Here is a 26,400-nt window from a genome sequence, read left to right as displayed (position 1 = left end):
TGTACAATTAAAACATATAAATACAATTTAAACAAATACATTTCCCCCATTGTGGCACTTGTCACTGGAGTAGCAAGCCAAGTTGGTGGGTGAATGGGGCGATTTGCCTAACGCTCATTTCAGCAGGATCTGAGGGCACCTTGTTGAAGCTAAGCAGGTCTGGGTCCAGCCAGTGCTTGGAGGGGAGAACATCCAGGAGACTCACATATACTGCCTTGAGTTCCATGATGAAACAAAGGTGGCATAGACATGTACAAAATAAATAAATAGATTTATTCTTGAAAAAAACGGTTTGAATGGTCCACACCCTTGTCTTATACCAACTGCAGCTCTACTTACAGGTTTCTTAGTCTGTGGTAAAGTAGTCCCTGTTTAATTTTCAATGCCACTTGTTTTGGCTTGGGCAAACACCTCAAATTCCTTTGTCATGGCCATTGTTAATGTTGATGTTGCACAGTCATACCTAGGGCATGTCTACACTCTGTATATACTCCATTGTGGTTGCAAAGTGGCGCACCTTTGTTTACATGACGCAGCTGCCAATTTGCATCCACATCGTGAGTTTTGGCGCAAAGCTGCACATTTTTGAGGTCTTATTTTACTGTGTATTTTTACTTTGCTCTGCTGTCGCCACAGTTGTTTGTGTACGTGTCAGTGGTGTATTGAGTGCTGCTGAGGATGCCTCACCTGGGCACACCTCTGCACATGTGCAAAGCACCTCATGAGACAATTGTGGGATGAAAGCAAGGGCAGTATATATGTATCATGCAAAGAATCAATTAACTGTAGCTGCATTTGTCTGCAGATAGGGGTTTTCAATGCTAAAAAGTTGAGCAGAGTTTTCAAAAAATAATAATTACATAAGACAATTCCACTGTTACTTGATCTTTTCTGCGCATCACTGCCACGTGACACTGGTGCTGCAAATATTCTGGCCATGTAGCATTGTTATTACTGCTTCGTAGCTGCGATGCTGTGGGTTTTTGAGGGGATTGGCAGTGAAAGTGGTGCCACAGAGATACCTCCCTACTCAATATTTTTACAAGTCATTTTTTAAAGCAGAGTATGGAGGCGTGGGGGGGAGATTTGTTTATAATCTAGTACAATTATTTTATCACTGCAGCTCCACAGAACTATCTCAATTTCTCACCCCCCATCAGCCATAACACTGGTGTATACAGGTTTGTATATGCTGGATGATGATGATGATGATGATGATGATTTTAAAAGAACATCTTACGGTTCTCAAGAGGGGAAAGTGCATATGTAAAGAACATAGAAACAACAGTGGATATAATCCAGAACATTTAAAATATAAATGTACATCCAGCCTGTGGTAAAGTCCAGTCTACAATATCACTTATGATAAAAGAATTCTCTAAATAGCGAAAATGGCATTGTGTTTTTTCCAAGCAAAACAGGCTCTCCATATTTTTTCCCCTGACTTAATTTTGTTGGGAGAGAAAGGAAATAGATTCCTTTTAGCATTAATAGAGCTGTTTACAGAAGGAGAGTACAATATAAATAAAAAACGAACATAGACTGCAATTACTGCCGATGCAAATGGAAATAACTGTTTATATGTTTATAGATATGGAATTTGTCTAGGCTTTTTAAAAGGACAGATTAATGTCAACAGGGCAAAATGGCAACTATCACTTATCACTTCTCAGATGAAAGGAGTGAATTGGAGATACTTTATCCTGAACTAGGGATATGTCCACGAAATGGTGGGAATGTGTATGAAAACGTGGCTAGAAAAATGGACTACATCTGAGTAGGTGGGCAAATGCCAGTCCTACCTGGCTTTCCCTTCATCTCAGCTTTCCTTACCCTGCAACTTTAGCCTACCCGTTTCTCACTTCCTTCCTTTTCCTGCTCATCTTATCTTATCTGCCTCTTCCACCTAGGGATGGGTGAGAATTTAGTTTGCTTCACCCCCTTTTTTTATAAGTTACCACATTTTTCAAATTTCTTCATAAACCGGGTAGAAAGAATTTGAGATGGAGGCCTAATCTACACCAAGCAGGATATTGCATTATGAAAGTGGTATGAAAGTGGTATATAAAAGGCAGGAGCCACACCAAGCAGGATAAAGCACTATGAAAGTGGTATATGGTCAGTGTCAATGGGCCCCAACAGTTTTCAGTGCACTTCAATACCGCTATAAAGCAGTAGTGTGGCTCCTGCCTTTTATATAACACTTTCATAGTGCAATAATACTGCTTGGTGTAGATTAGGCCTAAGGAAAACTTGACTGTGGGAGAAAGTAGAACTCCTCGCTCTCCTTTATTCCTCATATTGAGGCAGTAGCTAAAGCTTGTCGATTTTTCCTGTATAATATTGCCAGGATTCGATCATTTTTGTCTGTCTCTTCTGCCAAAACGCTTGTTCATGCACTGGTTATTTCACGGTTGGACTACTGCAACCTTCTTCTCTCTGGCCTTCCTTCTTCTCACATCAGTCCGTTGGTTTCTGTTCACCACTCTGCCACAAAGATCATCTTCTTGGCTCGCCGCTCCGACCATGTTACTCCGCTTCTGAAATCTCTTCATTGGCTTCCAATTCACTTCAGAATCCAATATAAACTTCTCCTGTTAACCTTCAAAGCTTTTCACGGTCTAGCTCCTTCCTATCTCTCCTCTCTCATCTCACACTATTGCCCCGCTCGTGCTCTTCGCTCCTCTGATGCCATGTTTCTCGCCTGCCCAAGGGCCTCTACTTCCCTTGCTCGGCTTCGTCCATTCTCTTCTGCTGCCCCTTACGCCTGGAACGCTCTTCCAGAACTTTTGAGAACTACAAGTTCAACTGCAGCTTTTAAAGCTCAACTAAAAACTTTTCTTTTTCCTAAAGCTTTTAAAACTTGATGTTGTGCAGACTTCTACTGTTACTTTCTACTGTTAGTTTTACCCTACCCTGTACCTGTTTGCATTCTCTTCCCCTCCTTATTGTTTTACTATGATTTTATTAGATTGTAAGCCTATGCGGCAGGGTCTTGCTATTTACTGTTTTACTCTGTACAGCACCATGTACACTGATGGTGCTATATAAATAAATAATAATAATAATAATAATTCTTTGTTAGAGCTCCATCAGACAAGTGTTTTGTTGCATGCTCGTTACTGGGCACTCACAGATTTTTGCGGGCCCCTCTCATGACTTCCTCTGCCTCCCGTCCCTTCTAGCCTTCTTCGCACCACAAAAAACACCCCAGTAAGTCCAACTTATTTTTAAAGATAGAAGTCAAAATGGCCCACTGAATGGGCCATGTGCACGTTGTTGACTTCCTCTTTCAAAAGAGGAAGTAATGAGGGACAAACGCGTGGGCGGAGAAGCGACAGTAAGCAAACACGATTTCCCCCTGAGTGATGACGCTCTTAGGCGTTCCAACTGGTTTTGTCCTTTGCTTTCCATCTCTTAGACATGACTTCTTCCACACCTCTTTTCCTAAGCGGTCTGCTTTTCCCGTTCTTTGATTCCTTTGTGTCTCTGTTCACAGCCCATTCACTACAAGGCACCTAGGGGCTTTCTCCTAAGCAAAAGTCAGAATTATCAGACTTCGCATTCGTTTAGCATTTTTGAGCATTCAAAACATTAAATTTCTGTAAAATTTATAACAACCCTGTAACAGTTAAGTATTATTATGCCCCATTTTCCAGATTAAGGGATGGGGGCTGAGGCTGAGAAAGAGAGTCTTGCTTAAAGCCATATATACCACAATCCTATACATGTCAACTCAGAAATAGATCCAATGGGACTTATTCCTAGGTAAGTGGATACAGGGTTACAGCCTTAGTGATGCTGTGGCAGGGGCAAGATATGACATGGAGGCTTCCTGATTTTTAACTCAGGGCAAAGCTACAGCCAATGACAAATGCGTTCTTGGAAATTGTATGTTTTCTAAAACACTAATTGGCAGCTCCAAGGGTGATCAAAATGTGGGTGGTGGTTTGGAAGAAAATCTGAAAATGCTATTTGGCTTGGGAAGAAAAAATGTTGTTTGTATCCCACCTTTTCCCCAACACTGGGCTTCAAGCAGCTTTACAAAATTAAAACATATACAATTAAAACATATAATTAAAAATACACTAAAGTTAAAAATATAATTAAATGTGCTTTAATATTAAAACATTTAAAATACAAATAACAATTTTGAAAAAGCCCAATGTATAAACAGAGGTCCAAACTATTCACCAAAGGCCTGCTGCAACAAATTTTTTTTGCCTGCCTTCGAAAGCAAACTAAGGAGAGAGCCAGTCTAGCTTCCCTGGGAAGGGAATTCCAGAGCCCTGGAACAGCCACCGAAGAGTTCCCATTTCTGTCAATGCAAGTTTCTTTCCAGATGCTAATAGCATCTTTGAGGGGATTATTTTCGGCACTCTGAAAGGAAAAGGTCAAATTTGCTGGGCGCTGTAGTCTTAATCAGCACCCCCCACTGCTATTTAGATTTTAAACACACACACACATACACACACACACACATAAAAATAAACACAACTTTTGTTCGCACATTTAGCATCATATTTAATTTGGTTCTTTGTCTCCATTAACTGAGTCTTACTCTGGTCTTGACAGCTGGAGCTATCTTGAAATAACAGGACTCACAAGCAAAGGTGGTTGCATCACTATACGCCATTTCAACTTCGCCAATGGAGTGGTCAGTCACAAATTTAAAATTTCTGGGAAAATAATAAGGTACTACAATGACATCAATTTGGGTACCAGGCAGGTCTCTCTGGGGACAGCATTCAAAACGTGGGGAGCCATTATTGAAAAGGCTCTTTCTCAAGTCCTACCCACCAAATCTCAGAAGGATAAAGGTCTCAGATGATAATCTCAGTGAATGAGTGGGGTGATATGAAAAAAGATATAGGCCATAGCTAGACCTAAGGTTTATCCCTGGATCGTGCAGGAGTCAAACCTGTTCATCTAGGTGACACACAGGGGATCCAGTGCTCAGGCAGGGGCGAACTCTGGATGATCCCAGGATAAACCTTAGGTCTAGCTGTGGCCATAGTCCCAGTTATAGGAGTTCCTAGCCAAATAGGTTTTACTTCTGGTGTAATTATGTGCTTCTGGTAATTTATCTTGGTTTTTATCTCACTTTTTTTTTAATTTGACTTTTTTTTGCTGTTTGTGTATGTATGCTTTCAATCTGCACATCACCCAGGGTAATGAGGTTATTGCTTGGTTTTAAAATGTAATGAATAGATAGGTCAGGGGTGGGGAACCTGGTGCCCTTCAGATGTAGTTGGATTTGAACTCCCATCAGCCCCAGCCAGCACAGCCAATGGTTGAGAATGATGGAACTTGTATTCTAACAACATCTGAAGGGCCACAGGTTCCCCATACCTGATGTAGGGCTTCCGAAAGGGAAGCACTAGCATTTTGAATTAATTTCATTTCATTTATTTATTGAACTCGGAAATGAATTGGGAGCCAGAGAAGGTGTTCCTACATGGCCAAGATATGATCTTAAGGCAGAACTCTTAACTGCTAGGACATTGAGGGAGCGAATAATGTTTTGGTCAGCTGCAGTTAGTAAAAACTGTTTTCGCACTTCTTTTGTCTATAATTATTTTGTGTATTACTAAAACATGGAATGAGATCTTACATCTTTTTTCAAAGGTTTGCTTATAAGGATTTGCTTTTCCCAATAGAAGAATGGAGAAGTGCAGCCCAGTAACAAGTAATTTGAAACTGGACCATAAAAGATTTTCTCCCAAGGGCTTAAAATATATAGATATGGCCTTGATAAAGGCAATTTGCTGAAACACATTTTGACAGCCATTCTGTTGTTATCTACATATGTATTCATTCCTGTTGCTATACATTATTTGGCAATATTGTTGTGAACTGCATGTTTGGTTTTTTGGGATGTCAAGGTATGATATTGTCTTTCCACTTAGTATTTCAGAATTTGGTTGAACATCACCTGTTATGCCCATGGTCGACCAACCTATACTACTTATATTAAGTTCTGGACATACGTGAGACCTGAGCAGCATGATTGGATGACAATACCAGTTGATGTACATGTGTAGTGCAGTGATGAAAGCAGGCAACAGAAGGAAACCAGGCCATCGCCATGATACTATGCCGTGTTTCATGCGTGATGTGTGCCACATCCCTATACAGTCTCTGCAAACTTTCTTCCGTTTGGTGTCTGAACATGGTATATTTGACTGAAACGGAGAATATAACATTCGTGAGAGAAGGCTGAGCTCCTCCTCTCCCCTGCTGCTTCATGTGCATACTTTAAATGCTATGTTAAGTACAGCGTGTCTGGATCTTTTAAAAATTTAACTTTAGGCAGAATTATGCAAAAACAAAAGCTAAATGCATTCTTCATAGAGAGGAAAAAAGGCCCAGCTGACCCGTAACACAGAACAAACAGCTGAGTATATATAAAATACAAGGAGGAAAAGGGGAAGGTGGGGCATGAAAACAAAGTTGGGGGCGTGAGAGTGATGTGACCAAAAAAAAAGCCATCACGATGGCCCTTGGATCTGTTTCCCCCTTCAGTCACTCTGCATGCCCCCCATGCATTCCACACTTGTGGTTAAGAATCCTAAACTGAGAATTGACTGTCTAGTAAGCCAGAAAAGTTTTCTTTTCCCTGTGCATCAGCATCCTTTAGCCCTTAATGGGCACAATGGCTTCAGGGGAAAAAAAAGAAAAAGACAAGAAACTGTCTCCAGTCCCTGCAAGCCAGATGTCGTATGTGGGCCATTGAGCTTTCTTTAATAATGGAAGGGAGATGCTTTTAGGAAACGGTTCGAGACTTGACAGCCGCAGTAGCCTGCTTGATTCCATCTTCAGCAAATGAGCCCAAATGAAAAAAAAACCCAGCCTCTCTGGAGGACACAGAGTACAGTAGATGAGTCATGCAGAGTATTACAGTGACATCTGCTACCACGGCTAGCGTTATGGATCCATAAGCCTGCCTGCCTGTTTAAACCCCCTATTTTGAAATTGGCGTTGGGGTGGGGAGTAAATGGTTGCTGGGGGCAGGGAAGCGAAGTCTCTTCCCTGAAGTCCAATGCCATGCCAGAGTGTCGCTTTTAAAGCTGCAGCTGCTCAAAGGACATGCGGAGGGGCACGACATCCGTGGCAGTGCCTCGGAGCAATCTGTCTGCAAGAGGATGGCCGTGCAGGAGGGATCCAAGGGCAGACTACTGGGACCAACAATTCCAACTGCATAGTCACGGAAAAGAGGGCAGGGCAGGCTCTAGTGAAACAGCAGTGGTATCAGAATGCAGGGTTTGAGAACAAATACAAGGGAGGGGAAAAGAAAGAACAGGATCACAGCGGTGAAGGGGGCATTGAAGGCCATCAAACTGTCTTGCTCCAGGCAAGACGCCCAGAGTAAGAGCATCCCCAACAGATGGCTAACCAGCCTCTGAAGGAGGTCCACCAGTTAGTTCCTCTGCCTTTATGAAGTTTCTCCTACAGATCAACTGAAATCAACCCTCCTATAATGTAAGCCCAGTAGATCTAGTCCTGCCCTCTGGAGCAGCAGAGGACAAGGATGCTTCTAGATCGAGGGTGGGGAACCTCTTTTACTCCAAGGGTTGAATTCAATTTTGGAGAAGCTCTGGTGGTGGTGGGGACTGAGGAAAAAAGGACCAAAAACACAGAGAAAACCAGCACACTGTAGCTTAAAGCTCTTACTGCCAGCAACTGAGCATTACGAGAGGCATTCCAAACTTTTAGAATGGGGAAAGAACTGCAAAAAATGGGAAAACACAAAATGATCACTGGATGGAGGAAAGCAATGAGGCCAGGGAAGATGGCAGAGCCATTGGAGGAACCCAGGAGGTTGCACTGGGATTGCAGGAGACTTGGCCCCTACATCTGAGGTGCCTCACCTCTGTTCTAGATGGAGGATGCTATTGCTAGCTATCACAAGTGCAGCTATTCCGTCATTTGTTTCTTCATGGATTTTCTGCAGCAAGATGTAAGAAGTGGTGGGAAACCATGGGAAGGTTACATGTAGATGATGACATTGTTGGCTGGACCCTGGGGTAAAAATCCTGAATGAAGCAGGGCCAATATTCATTCCCTCCTCCCATTACCAATCTTCCTGCTTCTCCTTCTGGAGAAGCTAATGCTGGTCTTCTTCCTCTAGGGCCTAAACACTATCAGCATCATGCTCTAGAAACATCCAGACAAGATTACTGTAATGTGCTTTACTTGGGGATGCCTTTCAAGGGTTCTTGGGGGGAGAAACTATCAAAATTATTGCTAGATTGCCTTTAAGCGTGGAACCCTCCAACTAGCCCAAAATGTGGCTGCCAGGCTGTTAACTGGGTTGGACCACAGAGAACCTACGCCAATTCTGACGCAGCTCTACTGACTCCCGGTTCATTTCTGGGCCCAATTCCAAGTGCTGATGTTAACCTTTGAAGCCCTAAATGGTTTGAGCGCTGGGTATTTAAAGGACTACTTCCTCTCATCTAAACCTATCTGTTCCTTAAGATATTCTTCGAAGGCTTTGCTTCATTTGACATATGGCAGAGAGTAACCTGGGATTTCAATTGTTTATGGGGGCTTTGAGATTTTGGAACTCCTTCCCAGAGAAACTCTATGTTGGAGCTTTCTGAATGAGGAAGGCTGTGGTACTGGGTTTTGTTTTGTACTGCTTATTTCATTTCTATGTTTCTAATCATTCATTGTTATTATTATTATTATTATTTATTTATATAGCACCAAGCTGGTGGTGCAAAAGATGGGGGTATAAATATGTATAATAAACAGATGAAATAAAGTGCAACAGTGATCTTTGGAAGCAACTTCAGTATCACCAAAATGTCAAAATCTGGAACAGTCAGCTGAAAAATTTTGGTACATGGTAGAAATGAAGCAAACTATCCAGAACTTTTTTAAAGAAAACAACAACAGAGTCCTCTTTTCTTTTTAGTACATCAAAATAGGTACATGCATGTGTTAATGAGACCAAAGGGTAGTGATGTAGAAGATAGGAGAACAAATGAGAAGGGAACAAATAACAGATGGAAGGTTAGGAAAAAGGATGCCGAAAACGTTAAGTTTCCCGCTTGAATCTTCCTTGGATTATTGTTGTTGTTGTTTAGTTTTGCCTCTTCTGGATGAAAGATTTTTTTAGAAATGCAACTGAACTACAAATGTCAGGTTTACTGCTCTATTTCCCTTGTGTTATGCTTGCCACTAGGAACAGGAAAGCATCAAGCCTCACCCTTGGTAAGAGATAGACAATTCTGAGTAATAATAATAACTCTGATAAGATCACATTGCCTCTAACAGTAACAACAACAACACAAAAAGATTGTCCACAAGATAATAAACTATTTGCCTCCTGTGTTTGACTAGGACGTGGCGCTTATATGAATTTAACCAGTCAGAAGGCAATTCTACAGCCATAGGATATTTGGGATCCCCCCTCTGAGGTCACAGACAAAGCTAGAGGAAAGAAATCACCACTCAGAAAGCTCCGTGACGGATCTGTTTCCTGAGGTCATGACTTCAGGAGGGAAGAAATGGGCATGGGGGACAGGACTGTGGGCAGTGAGAATAGAAAATATTGGTTTGCTGGATCCACAAGCCTTTGGGCCTCTGCTGAAGCCCTCTACCTATTGAGCATCAATTTGGTAGGATTTTGCTCTTAGATGAGCTCAATGATGGGGATGAGACAATGATGGGGATGAGAATGTACAAGCCAAAATGGGTTACCTGGTAGGGAGTGGGGTGGAAATGGAGGGTGAACAATGGGTGAACCCAAGCTCATGTAGGTGGATTGAGCTGCTAGCCAACATACATATCCTGTGGCCAACATACATATCCTGCACACGAGACCCAAGATCATCATGAGCTCAGAGTTGGAAAATGGACTGTCCAAAACTCAGCACCCTTTATATAAAAATGGAAATTTTACAGGGCTATTGGATGGATAACTCAGTTAATATATGCGGTGAAATGCTTTGAGAACAGAAAGGTCCATTATTGTTATTAGCATGCAACAGTTTGGGAGATTGACTCATGTTGGCTGTTCCACTTCTGTCTTCAACCAAGTGCAAGCTGAAGTTCACTCTGTTAAATGCAGAGGTGGATTAACTGCCTGAGGTGGAAGTAATAATGTTCCATGACGACAGACAACCTCTGGGAATTAGCCCATGAACTTGTTATTTTTGATAAAAGAATTAAGAGATATGTTGTTATGGCCTTTTAAGGTCGTTTGTAATGTTTTACTATGTTTTCATTCGATTATGGTTTATATTTTTAAAATTTTTGTAAACTGCTTTGATTGGCTTCAGAAAGGCAGTATAGAAATACTATTATTCTCTCTCTTTTCTCGCTTGTGGCAGTTTTTCTAGATGGACATGACGGTCTTTGCCAGGGCCTTTTCGGTGGTGGCCTCCAGACTATGGAATGATCTCCCTGACGAGGCTCGCCTGGCACCAACGCTGCTATCTTTCCGGCTCCAGGTTAAGACTTTCATCTTTGCCCAGGCATATGGTGGCACATCTTAATCAACCACATGTTTAGTTCTTTTAAAAAAACAGTTTTAATGCTTTATGTGTGTATGTTCTGTGTTTTAGAATTTTAAATTTTGTATATTTGTTTATATCTCAATTTTAGAATTTCTGTAAACCGCCCAGAGAGCCCTGGCTAAGGGAGCGGTATATAAGTGCAATAAATAAATAAATAATAAATAAGTCATGCTGTCTTTTACTGACTATGGAACATGTTTTAAGTATGACTGCTTTCTGGATGTTGCTGTGGATGTATTTCAGTAGGCCCAGTTCCTGAAGGTTTTCTGTAAAAAAAAATTTGATGTGATGCTGGTGACTATGTGACTAATGGGATAATAGTAACCTTTTCCTGTTGCCATAGTTCTTTAACTACCACAGCTAGTAGTGTATATTGCTCTCTCTTTCCCTCTTTCTTTTCTACAACATTTTTGTCATTAGATATTGCTATGTCAATGAGGTAAGTGTGTTATTCTTTTTTGTCTATAACTGTTACATTTGGTCAGTTGCAAGATATTGTCTTGTCTGTATGAATTCTTCTGTCCCACTATATTTTAAGTCTTGCATTTTCCAAGATTGCTTCGGATGGGTATGTATAGTATGGTGTAGGTTGTTCGATGAGGTTGAATTTGATGGCCAGTGTTGGTGAATTATTTTTGCAGCTGTATAGTGTCTGTCCATACAGTCCATTCCTGCCAGAATTTTACATCTTCCTATTACAACATCTATTGTTTCTTGGAATTCCTGACATTTTACCTGAATCTGTTGTTACACTGTTATCTTTTATGATTATTTTTTTTGTAGTTGTTGGTTGCTATAATGTAATGACTATTAGGAATCCTTCTGTTTCAGGAAATAGCTTGCCCTTGCTTAGCCATTTGTACAATTGTTCTTTATTTGTGGGAAACAAGTTTCCATAAATATCCTCAAGCATGATCTAAACTTTAGCATCATTTCCCCTCAGTGGGTTGCAGGTAGGATGGCCACATCCGAAAAGAGGATAGGCTCCTGAACTTCTAATAGTTATGTGGAAGAGGGAATTTCAACAGGTATAGCTTTCATGACCCCCCGAATCTCCGGGCCCGGATAAAGTGTTCCCTTCCCACCCCTCAAATGCTTGGCCTCTGCATGTTAATACACGTTTGCATGCACAAACACAAGATGCAGGAAATTCTGCATGGGCGTATATGATTACTATAAACTGATAGTGGTTTACTTTCCAATGGTTTTGGTTGTGCATCCACTGTGGCAGACCACCCCGTTGTCCCTCTTGACCCTTTGCCCTTCAGAATGGGAGGCAGTTCTGTTTTTAATTAATGTTACCTCTCTGTTTTCACAGTGTGGGTTCCTGCAATATATTATTTTAAAGATGCTGAGATGCCAGTTATGAATAGGTATGATACAGCTACATTGCTTAGGCTGTACTCTTCTCCCACAACAACACAACATGACTGATGGAAGGACTTCTTGGCTTTGGAAGCCTTGATTGCTGATGCTAATGTTGTCTTATCATAATTAAACCATGGGTTAGAGTGCTGCAGCTGTGCCGTTAAGTAGTATCAATATAAGTTTGGGAGGACTAATCCCACGTCTTCCATGGATAATTGTAATGTCTGCATTTTAATCCTGGGATTGTATTTGGCCCACATGAAGGACATAATGGCTGTACTGAATTAACCAAAAAAAGAGAGGATAAATCCTGCTTGAAAGGCTCTGGGGGAGGGGTCCCTCTCCATTCTTAATTTTTCCTTGTGTTGCTGTGTCAATAGTTGATTGGAATTTTAAAGCGAAGATGGCTTTAAGGTAATTAGTGAGCATCACTGTATGGTACTTAAGTGTAGTCACTTCTTGTATGGAGCCTCCCTTCTGAGAACACAGCCTATATTACTTAATTTCAAACCTGAGAGATCTGGGATGGAGTAATAAGCTTCTTATGAATTGGCCACATCTACTGTACAATCCAGAGTCGAATAATGGGGCAGGTGAAGACCTCTGTCTTTATGACTTCAGCTGCAGAGGATGTTATGTGGCCTATGGGTCATTACAAGGAACTCAAATGTCACGGAGCATGTGCCTCTACGTCCTTTGATGCAGTGCAGCAAAAATGGCAATGACTAGACCAAGAGCAATTGTTATTTCCCATTTTTGTGCTACTGCACGACATCTGGATATTTCAGCTTCACCTTTTTGAATGACCATAGCTACATTACTGTTTGGTTGATCTAACTCTATATTAGATCAACCAAACAATATTTGGTTAATGTAATATACATACTTCATATATATATATAATGACAGAAGGGTATAAATACAAACACACACACACAAACCTGTAGATTTGATTTAGGTTGTCATGAGAAAGAAAAAACACTGCTCTATACTAGTGTCATCTGCTGCATCATCATTATTATTATTATTATTATTATTATTATTATTATTATTATTATCTACATAAATAAAAATGTAAATGTTCGTTCGAAACAGACGTTATATCTCCGAAAGTTCTTCACCGATTGCTTTGAAATTTTGACACAACGTTGCAGTCGAATGCGCGAGCGTTGTTATGTAACTATGTTCTATATGGGGACAAAAGTTTGTCTTAAAATCGAAGAAATAGGCCTCCTCAAAACCAGTCCTGCTGATCATTGTGACATCGCCAACCAGTAGGCCAATCCACTGCCTCTGCCTCCTCTCCTCTTTGCATGTTCTCTCCTATTTGCTCTTATAGGTCATTGTGACATCGCCAACCAATAGGCCAATCCACTGCCTCTGCCTTCTCTCCTATTTGCATGTTCTCTCCTATTTGCTCTTATAGGTCATTGTGACGTCGCCAACCAGTAGGCCAATCCACTGCCTCTGCCTCCTCTCCTCTTTGCATGTTCTCTCCTATTTGCTCTTATAGGTCATTGTGACATCGCCAACCAGTAGGCCAATCCACTGCCTCTACCTCCTCTCCTATTTGCGTGTTCTCTCACAATTGGCTGAGTGAATATAGATATCACACCTGTGACAGTTACACGTTCTGAAGAAAGGTAACTGCCAGGAGTTTCCACTAACCTCCTCACCGTAAAAACATACTTTTTAAAAACCCGAACAGTAGGCCAATCCACTGCCTCTGCCTCCTCTCCTATTTGCGTGTTCTCTCACAATTGGCTGAGTGAATATAGATGTCACACCTGTGACAGTTACACATTCTGAAGAAGCATTGTGAAATTAAACATATTGTAAACATCCGCTTTGTCTTTTCTTTCTTTTCAATTTAACCAGACTGAGCGACAGCAACGCGTGGCAGGGTACAGCTAGAAAATAATAATAATAATAACATTTTTTGGTGACATACAGTCCAAGAAGGGCCTCTTCACACATTAGAGTTTTAGCTTTGGTAACATAGGAAGTGTCCTTATACCATTGGTACACCCAGCTCAGCACAGTTTGGCAGTGGCTCTCCAAGGTATTGGAGAGTTGCCTTTCCCAGCCCTACCCGGTGATGCTGGTATTTGTACCTGGGACCCTCTTGCATGCAAAATGTCTGCTTCATCACTGAGGGACAAACCAGACATGTCATTAAATGCATCTTTGGATTTAATGAATGTAAGTATTATTATTTTTTTAAAAAATATGCAAATAAGTCACATATCTATCAGATTCGTATCAGGCAGGGAAGGGCGGGGGGAGGGGCCTAATCCTTTCTCATTTACTGCAGTGCTGGCAAAATGGCTCTTCTGACACAGTGCTCTGCTTTGGGAAGAAATCCTCCATTGGTGCCAATGGAGAATTTTCTTCCAATGCAAAGAGCTTCTTCAGAGGAGCCATTTTTGTCAGAAATGGAAAAAGGGCTGGATTTCCCCATCCCTGGCTGCTGTAATCTCGTTAATTATCAGCTGCCACTCCCATTGCTGCTGTTTCCATTTTTAAAAACAAACAAACAAATGTGAGTGTTATATCCAAAGACTGATTTTATATCAGTTCTTTGACTCTCAGCTGCACAGGTAAAACACCATGCAGCACAATCCTGTGCATGGTTCTCAACAGGGCTTCCTCTTCGGTAAGCATGGGTAGCATTTCATAGAATCATAGAATAGTAGAGTTGGAAGGGGCCTATAAGGCCATCAAGTCAACCCCCCTGCTCAATGCAGGAATCCACCCTAAAGCATCCCTGACAGATGACTGTCCAGCTGCCTCTTGAATGCCTCTAGTGTGGGAGAGCCCACAACTTCCCTAGGTAACTAGTTCCATTGTTGTACTGCTCTAACAGTCAGGAAGTTTTTCCTGATGTCCAGCCGGAATCTGACTTCTTGTAACTTGAGCCCGTTATTCTGTGTCCTGCACTCTGGGATGATTGAGAAGAGATTCTGGCCCTCCTCAATGTGACAACCTTTTAAGTATTTGAAGAGTGCTATCATGTCTCCCCCTCAATCTTCTCTTCTCCAGGCATGCACCTACAAGGTGACAAACTTGTGCTTCCAAATGCACTGATCGAGCAGGTACACTCATCAAGGAGCCAGAACTGGCTGACTCAGTGGTGGATCCAGGCATTTCTCCGTGGAATATGTGAAATGGCCCTGAGGTCCATGAATCCTGTGCACCTCAGGGGCAGTTGTTGTGCAGGTCTCTCTCAGACCTCCAGGGATTCTTAGCACCATGTCCCTAATTTCAACTAGCTATTACAGCGTAGGCACTGTGGACATTACAGTAGCACGAGTGATGAATTATAATAACCACAATAAACCTAATTAACAACCTGGTGTTTTTATCTTTGTAATTAAATCTAGCTGCCATAATGATAACCACTCTGGAAATCCTGCTGCTGCTGCTATTATATTATGATCAACACAGATTACCTTATGGTAGTATTTTTAACCTCTGGGCCTCAGACAGCTTCTTTCTGGCTTGCAGACTGCTTCCTTCCACTCTGCAGCAAGGGTAGCCTTTAAGCACCTGGCTGTTGAGGTGAAAGCTCCATTGCCCCCTTCCTCCAGCCACAGAGCAAGCCCCTATCTCCTGTAGCCAGAGTCAGGGCCTTCCACAGTGGTATGAGAGTGGTGAGCTGTGGGAGTGATAAGGTTTGCAGTGGCCATATGTGTTCACCTTTTCAAGGTGTGTGCGCGTGTGTATGTGTGGTGGCAGCCCCCTTTAAAAACAAGGGACAATCCCACCCCCACAATACTAATAGGAATCAAATATCTCAGGATATGGCTTCTAACTTACATTTTTACAAACAGTGTCAAAAACACACAGGTCCCAGGCCCAAGGCAGAAATAGGAAAACGATCTATTCATTTACTGAATGTATGTGCCACCATTCTGCCAATGCACACAAGGCAGCTTACAATTTAAATTAATGGCTTACAATTTTTCAGGCACAGTTCAAAATGTAAAAAAAAAAAAAGTGAGGGAAGAGGAAAATAAGTAAATTTCAGGGTGTATCCTTGCCTTGTGAGGCAAGCAGATGGCTGCTGGGAAGAGCACCCTTTTTGGGGTGGTGTCCAAATTATGGAACCCTAGATATACTGAAAACTTACAAGGTTTAGGGCTTTTTATTAAAAAAAAAGGGCAAGAAGGAGGGGGAAATCACAGAGGTGTATACAATATGCACAATGTGGAGAAAGTGGAAAGGAAGTTTTAAAAAAGAAAGGGGGAGGGAGAGAAAGAGAGGTGGACCCCCCCCCCCCCATGGAATTCATTTTGGTGTACACAGGGTTTGAAGGTGGTCAGTTAGTGGTCAGTCCCAGATCAGCTTAGCTTTAGTATGGTAACTGCATCATGTGCTGTTAAGACTGTGCACCTTGACCAGGTGTCCTACGACTGAGCTTCAGCTAGGGTGGTTACATGCAAAAGAGCAAAGGACTATAGTGCAGAAGAGTGAATTGTATAGAAGAGGGAATTTGTGTAGTTTAGAAGAGAAAATTACCAGAGGTATGGATTATCATATGATGACATAACTATTCTATACAGCTTTATCCTTTTGCATCTGGCCACCTTAGCTTCAGCAAGGTACTGAATCCTGGTAAGTCCTGGTACACTAGTAATTCCCAGAGGTCTCTATAGCAGCTTTCATTCAGATGCCTCCCAATGCTTTTAACAAATAACAGAGAATGGTTATTGAGATATTCAAGAATCAGTGTAACATACAGGTCCAAAGGAAGCCCCTCTCCTCGCCCTGAACAAGCTATAATTGGATAGTGGCTGACTCATATATTTTACTATCATCTATTATTAGAGGTTACCTGAGAATATCTCCATTTCTGGCACTTGATGCTTGATGGTTTAGGCAAATGAGGTATAGTATCTTTCAACTGGTCTAGGATCAACTGCTGCACCTTTTCCTTGTCCCACTCTAAATGTCCGGTTCCAAAGGACACACTGGTGTGGACAACAATGGACGGGCCAATGTCAGGTGATTCTGCAAGAGACACAGAGGAGGAAAGATTTCTACAGATGGCACAAGGCAAATTTCAGAGATTTTCGGAATTTCACTGTATTAATGACAGCTCTTCTAACTTCAAAATTAGAAGATTCAACCAAGGATGTCCACCTTCCAAGGAAGTGATGAAAACCTCATAGGCAGAAGTGGTGAGAACTAAGAAGAACCTATGGCATCTTAAATGTGCCTGTGATTGGAATCCACAAGTAACAAGCTGAGGAGTAGTTGACTTCTTCCTTAGCAGTCTGCCTGGTCACTGCCTGGTCATTGGAGGAGGTGCTCCTGGTGGTTCTGCATGGACCTCAGGTCTGCTTAGAATCCTCTCTGAGTAGAGCTCTCAGTGTAATGACTCCCTCTCTGTGGAACACCTTGCCGGTTGATGTCAGGTAGGCGCCAAAGCTCTGTTTTTGGTGTCAGCTAAAGGCATTTTAATTAAACAAGCTCTTCCTGAATGACAAGCCACAGTTTTACTGGTATAACGTGCTTTAAAATATTTTGATTCTTTTGTATTTTGATTCTTTTTCTTTACTGTTTAGCACTTGGGAATCTTTTTTAGATATAGAGTGGTTTATATATAAATGTGGCCACTCTGCAAAGTAAAGGTTCTAATTTGTTTTCTCCCCTGAGAGCATTTAATTCTTCACCTAGTCTAGTCAAAATTTCAGAGATTTCCAAATCCATTTAAACATATCCCAGCACAAGGCTCAAATTCAGCCTCATGTAGAATTACCACCAGGTGCAACAGAGGATGGTTGGTAGTTCTGCAAAAGATACATTTGGCAGGTGCTACCTTTCTCACCCCAGCGCCACTGGGACATGATTAGCAGCATCTGCCGAAATCCCTTCTTTGGCACAGAAGGAGCCCTGTCTTCTGTTGCATCCGGTTCCTCCAGCTTTTCGTTTCCTCCAAAAGCAGTACTAGTCTGAACAAATTTACAATCACTTTTCCAAAAGTCTTTATTGGTAACATAGGCTATAGCTGGGTTACTGTTTTTCAGAGACATGCAACTGGCATGATGGGCAGCTGTCATTGTCCCAAGATATGCACACTCATTTCTTTTCTCAGTTCAGAATATGGAATAGCGGTTAGACTAGGACCAGGGAGACCCAGGCTCAAATCACTGCTCAGCCATGAAGCTCACTGGCAGCCACTGGGACAGCCATACTCCCTCAATTCAACCTACCTTCCAGGGTTGTTGCTAAGATAAAACAGGTGAGGGGAGAGTCCTGTGGGCCACCCTGAGCCCCTTGGAAGAAGGGTGGGATATAAATGCAATAAAATGGACAAGTGATTGTGTTTGTCACTGATGCAGAAGACATGGCAGTGGTGGGTCCTCCTGACCATTTCCTCACTGGTCTTGCCAACTTCTTGTCCCTTTCCATGCTGCTCAAAACACCAGGGTCCCTGCTCATCATGGTACGTGAAGGAGTGTGTGTGTGTTTTGGAGGATTGGGATGTGGGTGTGTGATAAGAATCCCAGCAGGTTGAATTATGAATGCTTTCTCCTCCTGCACTGGAAGATTTTAAAGAAGTGGTCCCCAGGTGTTGTTGGACTGCAACTCCCATCACCCCAACACACACGGTCAGTGGTCAGGGATTATGGGAACTGTAGTCAAATTACATCTGGGGACTGACTCAAGGTTGGTAATCACTGAATTTAAAAGGTACATACCTAGTTGTAAAGGGGTAGTACAAGGCCAAATGATAGCTCTTATACTGACGTCAAGTCTTTGAGAAACTATCACATTTGCCTAGTTTCAGTCATACCTTCTTTTTGGACATCTGGCTCCACTGAAACCTAGAATCCTTCAAACCACCTGAGAATGCTTTGGCCCTAACTTTATGCAATGCATAAGTGATTTCTTTGCCAGAACAAACTTTTCTTAGTTGTCTCCAAAGGGGTCCTGGCAGGGTTGTGTTGCCCAGGAGCAATGAACCATCGTGAAGATGGGAATTTTCCCAGTGAAATAAATGAAAGGATGGCTGAGAGGGACACTGTGCTCACTCAGCAATAAGGAATAGCAATCAAGAAGCTATTTTTGTTGGGATGGCAGCAGAGAACTTTGTGTGACTTAGACTGAAACCTAAACTGCTATGGATTTAACACTGAGGTTATTGGAGCAAGACCGTTCTTAAAATTAAGGGTTATTCTTGGAAGCGGACATTCAAAAACACACTGAGCAAAATCAGATTTTGAAGGCAACGACAACGTTTTTGGAAAAACATCACAGCTAAATTCTGTGAAAACAGTCGTGTGGTGAAGTGTGGAAGTTACCCAAAAAGTAAAAAGTGATATAATAGGATTACGTCTTCCTGTACTTTGTGTATTTGGTGCTCTTTCTACACTTCGCTTAACATGTGTCTCATCTGATTGCAGGCACACAACTCGTTTATCACTAGGAAATGTCAAACATGCTTGTATTTCTGGACTTATTTTGGAGCCAAAATGTAAACAGGGCTCAAACATTTGGTACAGCACCAGTTCTGTTGTGTATGACCACCACAATATACTAGAAGTGAACCTAACAAATGTGTTACCGCTCAAAGGCGGGGGAGGAGGATTTATCAGGAATCAGATGCTTATGAAGCTGAAGTAACACTGCCCACTCTAAAAAGATGGCAGATGCCAAATGGAAAATAAGCAAATAGAATCAGCAAGTCTAACTCAGGCAATCAGAAACAGCAACAATGAAGAAAGTGAGGAGAGAGAGCGAGAGAGCAAAGAGGATGAAACACTAGAAGAACTCCTGGAACCAACAGACTTCCACCTGTTTATTGCCAACCAAGGGATGACCCAGTAACATTCTAGGAATTGGAGCAAAACAACTAAATTTGGTTAGATGTTCCTAAATCTATAAATGAGTTAGCCATCCCTCTTTTCAACCACATGCAAGGACATCTGAGTTGTGCTGATGCTCCTGTTACTCTTTCTCCTCCTCTTCTGTTGAATTTCTGCCGCAAATCTCTTGTAAATTTATAGGCATAGATTTCTTTCTCTCTTTTTTTCCTGTTAAGCTGTGATTTTCTTCTTTCCCATATGTTCTTTCCCCTCTTTCTGACTGAGCAATCTGAAGCTACTTCTTCAGGAGGCATTTTCACATGGTATACCTGCACTGACTATGGGACATTATGACCTGAGCTGCATGGGTTAATAGGTTTCTTCTGTGTCTCAGGTGGGCCAGTGAAAGGGTCTTTAGACCCTTCCAACTTCCAAAGAGATTCTGTTACTACTGTTTTCTTTCTGCTCTTCCTTTATTCCTCTTCCTTCTACAGCCTCCATATACACCCCCATGGTCTCTGAGAAGTCAATCTCTTTGATGTTTACATCTGTCTCATGCACAAAAATGCTTTTTCTAAAGTGGGGTTGGAGTTGGCTGTGACATGTGCTTACATCATCTAAAAATGAACATTTTTAAAAAACTCTTTGCTTTGTTTTATTCATATGCAAATCCATGCAGTTTCATTCAGTCCATCAACAATCAATTAAAACGCTTATGATTAATCAGCTAAGGTTTTTTTTTTAAAGGTCAGGCAACATTTAAGGACCCTGTGCTGAAACACAAAGAAGGGAGACAGGGCCTGGATACATAAACATAGATTATTTCTTTTTTAAATCCCCCAAAATCTGATTTTTAAAATTTATATTTGATTTGTAAAAATAAAGTGTTGTTGTTTTTATAAAAATGGTAAATGCTACGTTTCTCTTAGAAAATGTTTGTTAATTTTAAATAATTTCAATGTACATGTTAACCCTACAATTAGTCTCTAAACTGAACCAGTGCCTTCTAACAGATACAGTGAGCTAAAGGAGGCATTCATATATAAACAAAGAACAAATTTGATAATTTCTCAAATATGAATATTTACACTCTACATATCAAACATAGGCGGTTCATTTTTACCTCATGGTAATTTAATTGCTCTACTTTGCCCAGTAACTATCAGCCCTTGCTTAGACCAATCAGTCATGGGTATTTCATTTCTGTTTGCTATTTTATTTTTGTGAGGATAGTGCACAAAAGTGAAGCAGGAAGGTGCAACTCTAGAAAGAAGAGAAGGCAAAATTGTCCTGTGTGGAGGCTCCTGTATTTCATACTTCACCTCTCAAACTGTCATGGCTGCTGGCACTAAGTAGGAATATTTTAAAGGCATTCCCAGTATATGGTAAAAAGGAAAGTGTACAAAATGTACACTTTATGATGAGGTCTGGTTGCAAGAGTGAATCAACGTTGTAAATAATATTCTATTTCAGTTGTAAATTAATATGGGTTAGTTGGTCAGATTTACACTGTCATTTAGGAATATATGAAGAAATATCAAAGGGAAACTTGACTTAAATCAATGATTTAAACTGGCCTTTTTTCCTTGCTGATTTAAGTCACTCATCTAAATTGTCTTGTTTTACATCAATCTGCCTTGCAACAAGCCAAAGTGAAATATGAGGAACGATAAAAGACAAGCAAAACCAAATTTGTTTTCCGAAAGCTCAGATGCAGAACCTAGCATATACCAATAACTTGTACATAGCAAAATATGACCGATATTATGAAATGGGGCAGAATAAGTCTTAATATTTAGAGAGAGAGAGAGAGAAAAAAAAAAAACACCCCTCAATGCAGTTATGTCACATACAAGTAGTACCTTAAATATGAATTGCTTTAAATTTCCATATGGTCAGCTATAATCAGTGGTCTTCTACTAGTCCAGACCTAAGACCCAACTCAGACTCCCAACCTGCAACATGGGACTCATTTCCACAATTTCTCAATTGCCCAACGTTGCGGCAACAGCTTTGCCACAACCCATCTGGACTGATCTTGCGACCCACTTTGATTTGCGACCTGCTGGTTGAAGACCACTGAGCTATATCATATAAAGACTACAACACATCAACAAACCGGGCAGTTCTATTATTAGGGAGCATGAAGTGATTGCCTCAGGTAGCAAACGCTGAGGGGTTCGGAGGGGATACAGCTGTGTGTGCCATGTGGCCCAAACTAAAGTGCTATTTCATCCTTTGCCTCAGGCAGTAAAATGTCTTGAGCCAGCCCTGTCTATGAATGCCCGTAATGAAATCTCAGCTGAACAGTTCAGTTGAATGCTATCATTGTTGCTTGCTAAGTTTTTGCTACTTGCTTCTGGGTGTTTTGGTTTTTTTTGTTTTTTTGGTTTTTTTTTTTTAAAAAGGACTTTGGAATGGACAGAAATGAATCTTATATGGTCTCCCAGATTTCATACAGAAGTGATTTTGTCCACAGATATTTCTCCTATGGTAAAGAAGAAAAGCAAGTGTCACATTTCTAAAAAGGAAATAAAGCTCTGGTTGAAAACAAAAAGTCTGTCAACATCAGAGTAAATAACAGACAATGTTTAAATGTTTAAAAGTTGTCTCAATCTACAATCAGTACAGATTATCTTTTTAAAAATTGTATTTATATACTCGTATGCTGATTATTAAATGTGCTTGTGATTTCAATGAATTTTGAAGACAAGAACTCTCCAAGAAATGTATGTACAGTAGTTAAGCTACAACACTGATTCTATAAGATCTAAATTGTCTTAACAGATTGTAAATCATGGGGGGAAAAAAGGTTTAAATTTGATTGAGTGATCTCACATGCTGAAACAACCCAAGATCTATTAACCATGGGGTTGTTTGGGAGTGAGTGGAAATGAGTGAGTGTCCTAGCTCCCACCTGCTTTCGGTGTGCTAAACAACCCAGCCCTATCCTTGGGTTGTTCCGCATGACATCTGAACCCCAAATACTGCTTGGTTTCCCCCCCAACAAACCAGAATTCTCGAATCAGAGCATCCCTGGTTTGTTTAGTGCACCAGAAGCAGGTGAGCAGTTGGGAACCAGCATGCTTGCTTGCTCCTGAACAACCAATGGTTAACAAACCATAGGTTGTTTCATTGTGCAAACTGTGTCAGTTTCTCTCTCAATATATTCTCTGCAGTATATTCCACAATATGAAAATGCAGGCTTGCAGAGTCGGCCAAGCGATCTATTAAATGGAAAAACAATATAAATATATAAGTTTTAGAAAGTGGCAAAGTCTGAAGGCAAAATGGTAGGGATTCCTGGTGTCTTTAAATAAGAAGCTTGTTTTGTCAAATCCATCACTGTGTGCCAGCTACCTTTCTATTTACACAATTTCTTAGGAAGGAATAAGAGGTCTTTGCTCCTTTAAGGTTGCAATCTTATGTGCGCATTTACTCCTGGGTAAGATTGAGTTTAACGGGACTTAGGGCCTTCCTAGACGAGGCCTTAACGCGCTTTGTGGGCCAGTTTCCCTGCTGTGCGTCCACATGACGCAGAGGGGAATCCGGCGGCAGGCCGCGCTGAGGCCTGGTCTAACGCGCTATAAGCGAATTCGCTTATGGCATGCCTTTTCCCCAGCTCCGGCCTCAGGCCGGGGCTGGGGGAAGTCTAGTGACTTCCGCGGCTTTCTGCGGCTACTCGCTTACTCACGAGTAGCCACGAAAAGCAGCGGACCTGGCACAGCGCTCATACGAGCGCTGTGCCCATCGGCCCGTGGGGGGGGGGAAGAGAGGGGAGGGGGAAGGATGGCAGGGGGGTGGCAATGGGGCGTGGGGCAGGGGGGTGGCAATTGAGTGAGATCACTCAATCACTCACCTGACATGCGGCGGCATTGCCCGGGCAAGCGCCGCTCGCCTGCTTGCTTGGGCGACGGCGGCGCGCCCTCTGTCACCCGCCCTCCCCCCTTGCCACCCCCCTTGCCATCCTTCCCCCCCCCCGTTAAAAAAAACACCCACTTACCTTCTCCGGCTTTGGGGCGCACGCGGCCCCTTTAAAACAAAACAAAAAAAATGGCGGACGCTGCAGGGACCCGACGACCCTGCGCGTCCGACATCTGGAAGCCTGGGTGAGGCGCGCTAACATTAGCGCGCCTTGGCCCAGCCTCCCTGCCGGCATAAGCCGGCACGTCTAGCAAGGGCCCTAGTTTTGAGTAGGCATGTATAAGATCAGGCTGTTTCTTCACTTACAAGACAATGTCACAGAAAGGAGAGTAAATAGAAAAATCCCACAGTTTCTTTCAGCTGGTGTTTCGACAAGTACCAAGTAGTTCTCACAGAAGCTGACATTTTTATAATAAAAAAGCTCTGAAATCTTTGATTTCAAAAACCTGTATTTTGCTCAAGTATAATTATGTTATGTGCAAATTGAGTTGGCGAAATATTACCCAGTCCTGATCTTAAAAGAATTTGTGCCAAAGTCACTACCATAAATGACACCTTTGTTCACAGTCTCCACAGGGATGTGAAGAACAGAATGTGCAGAGAAACGAAACCACATTTCTTTTAGAAGTGGCTGCTCTGATTTGTGATTGAAGTGATGCTTATAGGGCAAACTGAGAAAACATGTGCTTGCTTTCATATACTCATCTGCCCCATGGTTCACAGAAAAGTTTTTACTTTATTTAGGTGTAAAGAAAGAGTAGGCACTTAAGACATTTCAGGCCTGGTTTATATATTTAGTCTCACATGTTGTGTGGTCTTGAATTGGAAACAGTATCAAACCTTGGGAACTTGCAAGCCCAGGACCACTTGAATGACACCTTAACATGACAAGGGCTCCGCTAGATCAGACCAAAGGCCTATCTAATCATTCATCCTGTTTCCCACAGTGCCCAATCAGATGCCTCTAAGAAGCCCACAACCAGGTGATGAGGGCAATTGGTATTTCAGAGACATTCTGTCTCTGAAATTGGAGGCAGTACATGGCCATCATAACACTGATAGACTTATCTTCCATGAAAGGTGTCTGCTCTCTCCCCAAAAGGGTCCCTTACTGGTCCACAGCAAGCCTATATACAGCAGTTGCTAGGGAACATTAAAATGTATTTTTAATGTGCTTTTATTCTGTTTTTATTCTTCTATTCTATTGTTCACCACACCAAAATTCTTGAACGGGGAGAAGTATATATTGTAAATAAATAAATAAACAAATGTGGGTGCGAGGCTGCTGTTGTGCTGTGTCCTGCTTGTGGGTCCCTGATCAACTGGTCTGCCACTGTGTGAACAAAGTGCTGGACTGGATGGACCGTTGGTCTGATCCAGCATGACTCTTTTTTGCACTTATGTTCCCATCAGGTGACTACTATTGCCAAAGCACAATATTTCAGTTGAATTGGGAGAGGCAGTGCATGTCCTGAACCAGTGCTTGGATACAGTTATGACTTCAATGAGGGCTAATAAACTGAAGTTCAATCCCAAAAGACAGAGACCCTATGGATTGATATTTCCCAGGTTCATGTTCTGGATGGGGTTGCATTCCATCTGAAAGAGCAGGTACGTAAGTTTGGGGTTGCTCCTGGATCCATCTTTGTCCCTGGATCCCAGGTGACAATGGTTGCCTAGAGCACCTATTACCAACTTCAGTTGGTACGCCAACTATGTCCGTTCCAGGGTGGGGATAGCCTAGCCATGGTAATCCCTGTACTGGCAACTTCCATGATTAGACAACTGTAATGTGCTGTATATGGAGCTGCCCTTGTGCCTGGTTCAGATGGTGCAACTTGTGCAGAATGCAGCAACTGGGGAGCAAATTCTGCGTTAAAAGAATTACGCTGGCTGCCTATTAACTACTAAGCCATGTTCAAGGTTATGTCATACAAAGCCCTGAACAAGTTGGGACCGGGATATCTAGCAGACCAGCTGACCTTTAAGATCATCAGAGGACGTCTTGCTGGTAATTCCGATATTAATGGAATATCACCATACTGTATAATACCTTGATGGGCGGGCCTTCTCTGTAGGGGCATCCATCTTTTGGAAAACCCTCCCCAGTGCAGTTTGGGAGGCAGAAAATGTGGCATCTTTCAAACACCTCCTGAAAATGCGCTTGTTCATCCAGGGTTTCCTTGGCTTGTAAATTAATCATGCCTTTCTATCTTACTTCTCCTTGTACTGCTCTTATTGTAATTCAAATTGATTTTAATATTGTATCTTAAATGTAATTTTAATATATATATGTACACCTAGAGATTTAATTATATTTAGCGGTATATAAATATCACAAACAAACAAATAAAATAATTGTATAGAGAGAACAGAAGGGGAAATTACATTGCTGATGGCTTTCCCTTCCCCCCAATCTAAGGATTTAAGATCTGAATGGCAATCTGTAAAGCAAAATGCAACAAAAAATGAAACCCGTATGACCAGGAGAGTAAGAGAATCTAGAGGAGAGTGGGTGATCAATTTCTTGAGTGGTGCGGATGCCTCTAAAATGTCTCAGTAGTTTTCTGTAGAGAAAAATAGTCTCTGATTTAATAAGATGTATCTAGCTATGAATAATGAATAAAAATAAATTCCTTCGAATCTAAAAATAAACTTGGAATTTCCTCTGAAATGTCAGTACTGACGTTAATGTACTACTTTGCAAACGGATGGGCTGCTCTTGATTTTTCTATTAAAAATTCACATGGCTTGCCGAGTTTCTT

General features: G+C 41.7%; 1 protein-coding gene across 2 annotated transcripts in view; it reads right to left on the bottom strand.

The window, feature by feature from the left end:
• The window catches only part of RNLS (renalase, FAD dependent amine oxidase), a 126,215-nt gene that overhangs the window by 990 nt on the left and 98,825 nt on the right, over positions 1–26,400 (bottom strand). For both annotated transcript variants that reach the window (XM_063132948.1, XM_063132949.1), the window contains exon 6: positions 16,735–16,910. In XM_063132948.1, the coding sequence (XP_062989018.1) occupies positions 16,735–16,910 (176 nt within the window). The remainder of the gene's footprint in view (positions 1–16,734; positions 16,911–26,400) is intronic.

The sequence above is a fragment of the Elgaria multicarinata genome, chromosome 8, assembly GCF_023053635.1.
Source record: "Elgaria multicarinata webbii isolate HBS135686 ecotype San Diego chromosome 8, rElgMul1.1.pri, whole genome shotgun sequence".
Taxonomy (NCBI): domain Eukaryota; kingdom Metazoa; phylum Chordata; class Lepidosauria; order Squamata; family Anguidae; genus Elgaria; species Elgaria multicarinata.
This window is presented reverse-complemented; position numbering and strand designations above follow the sequence as displayed.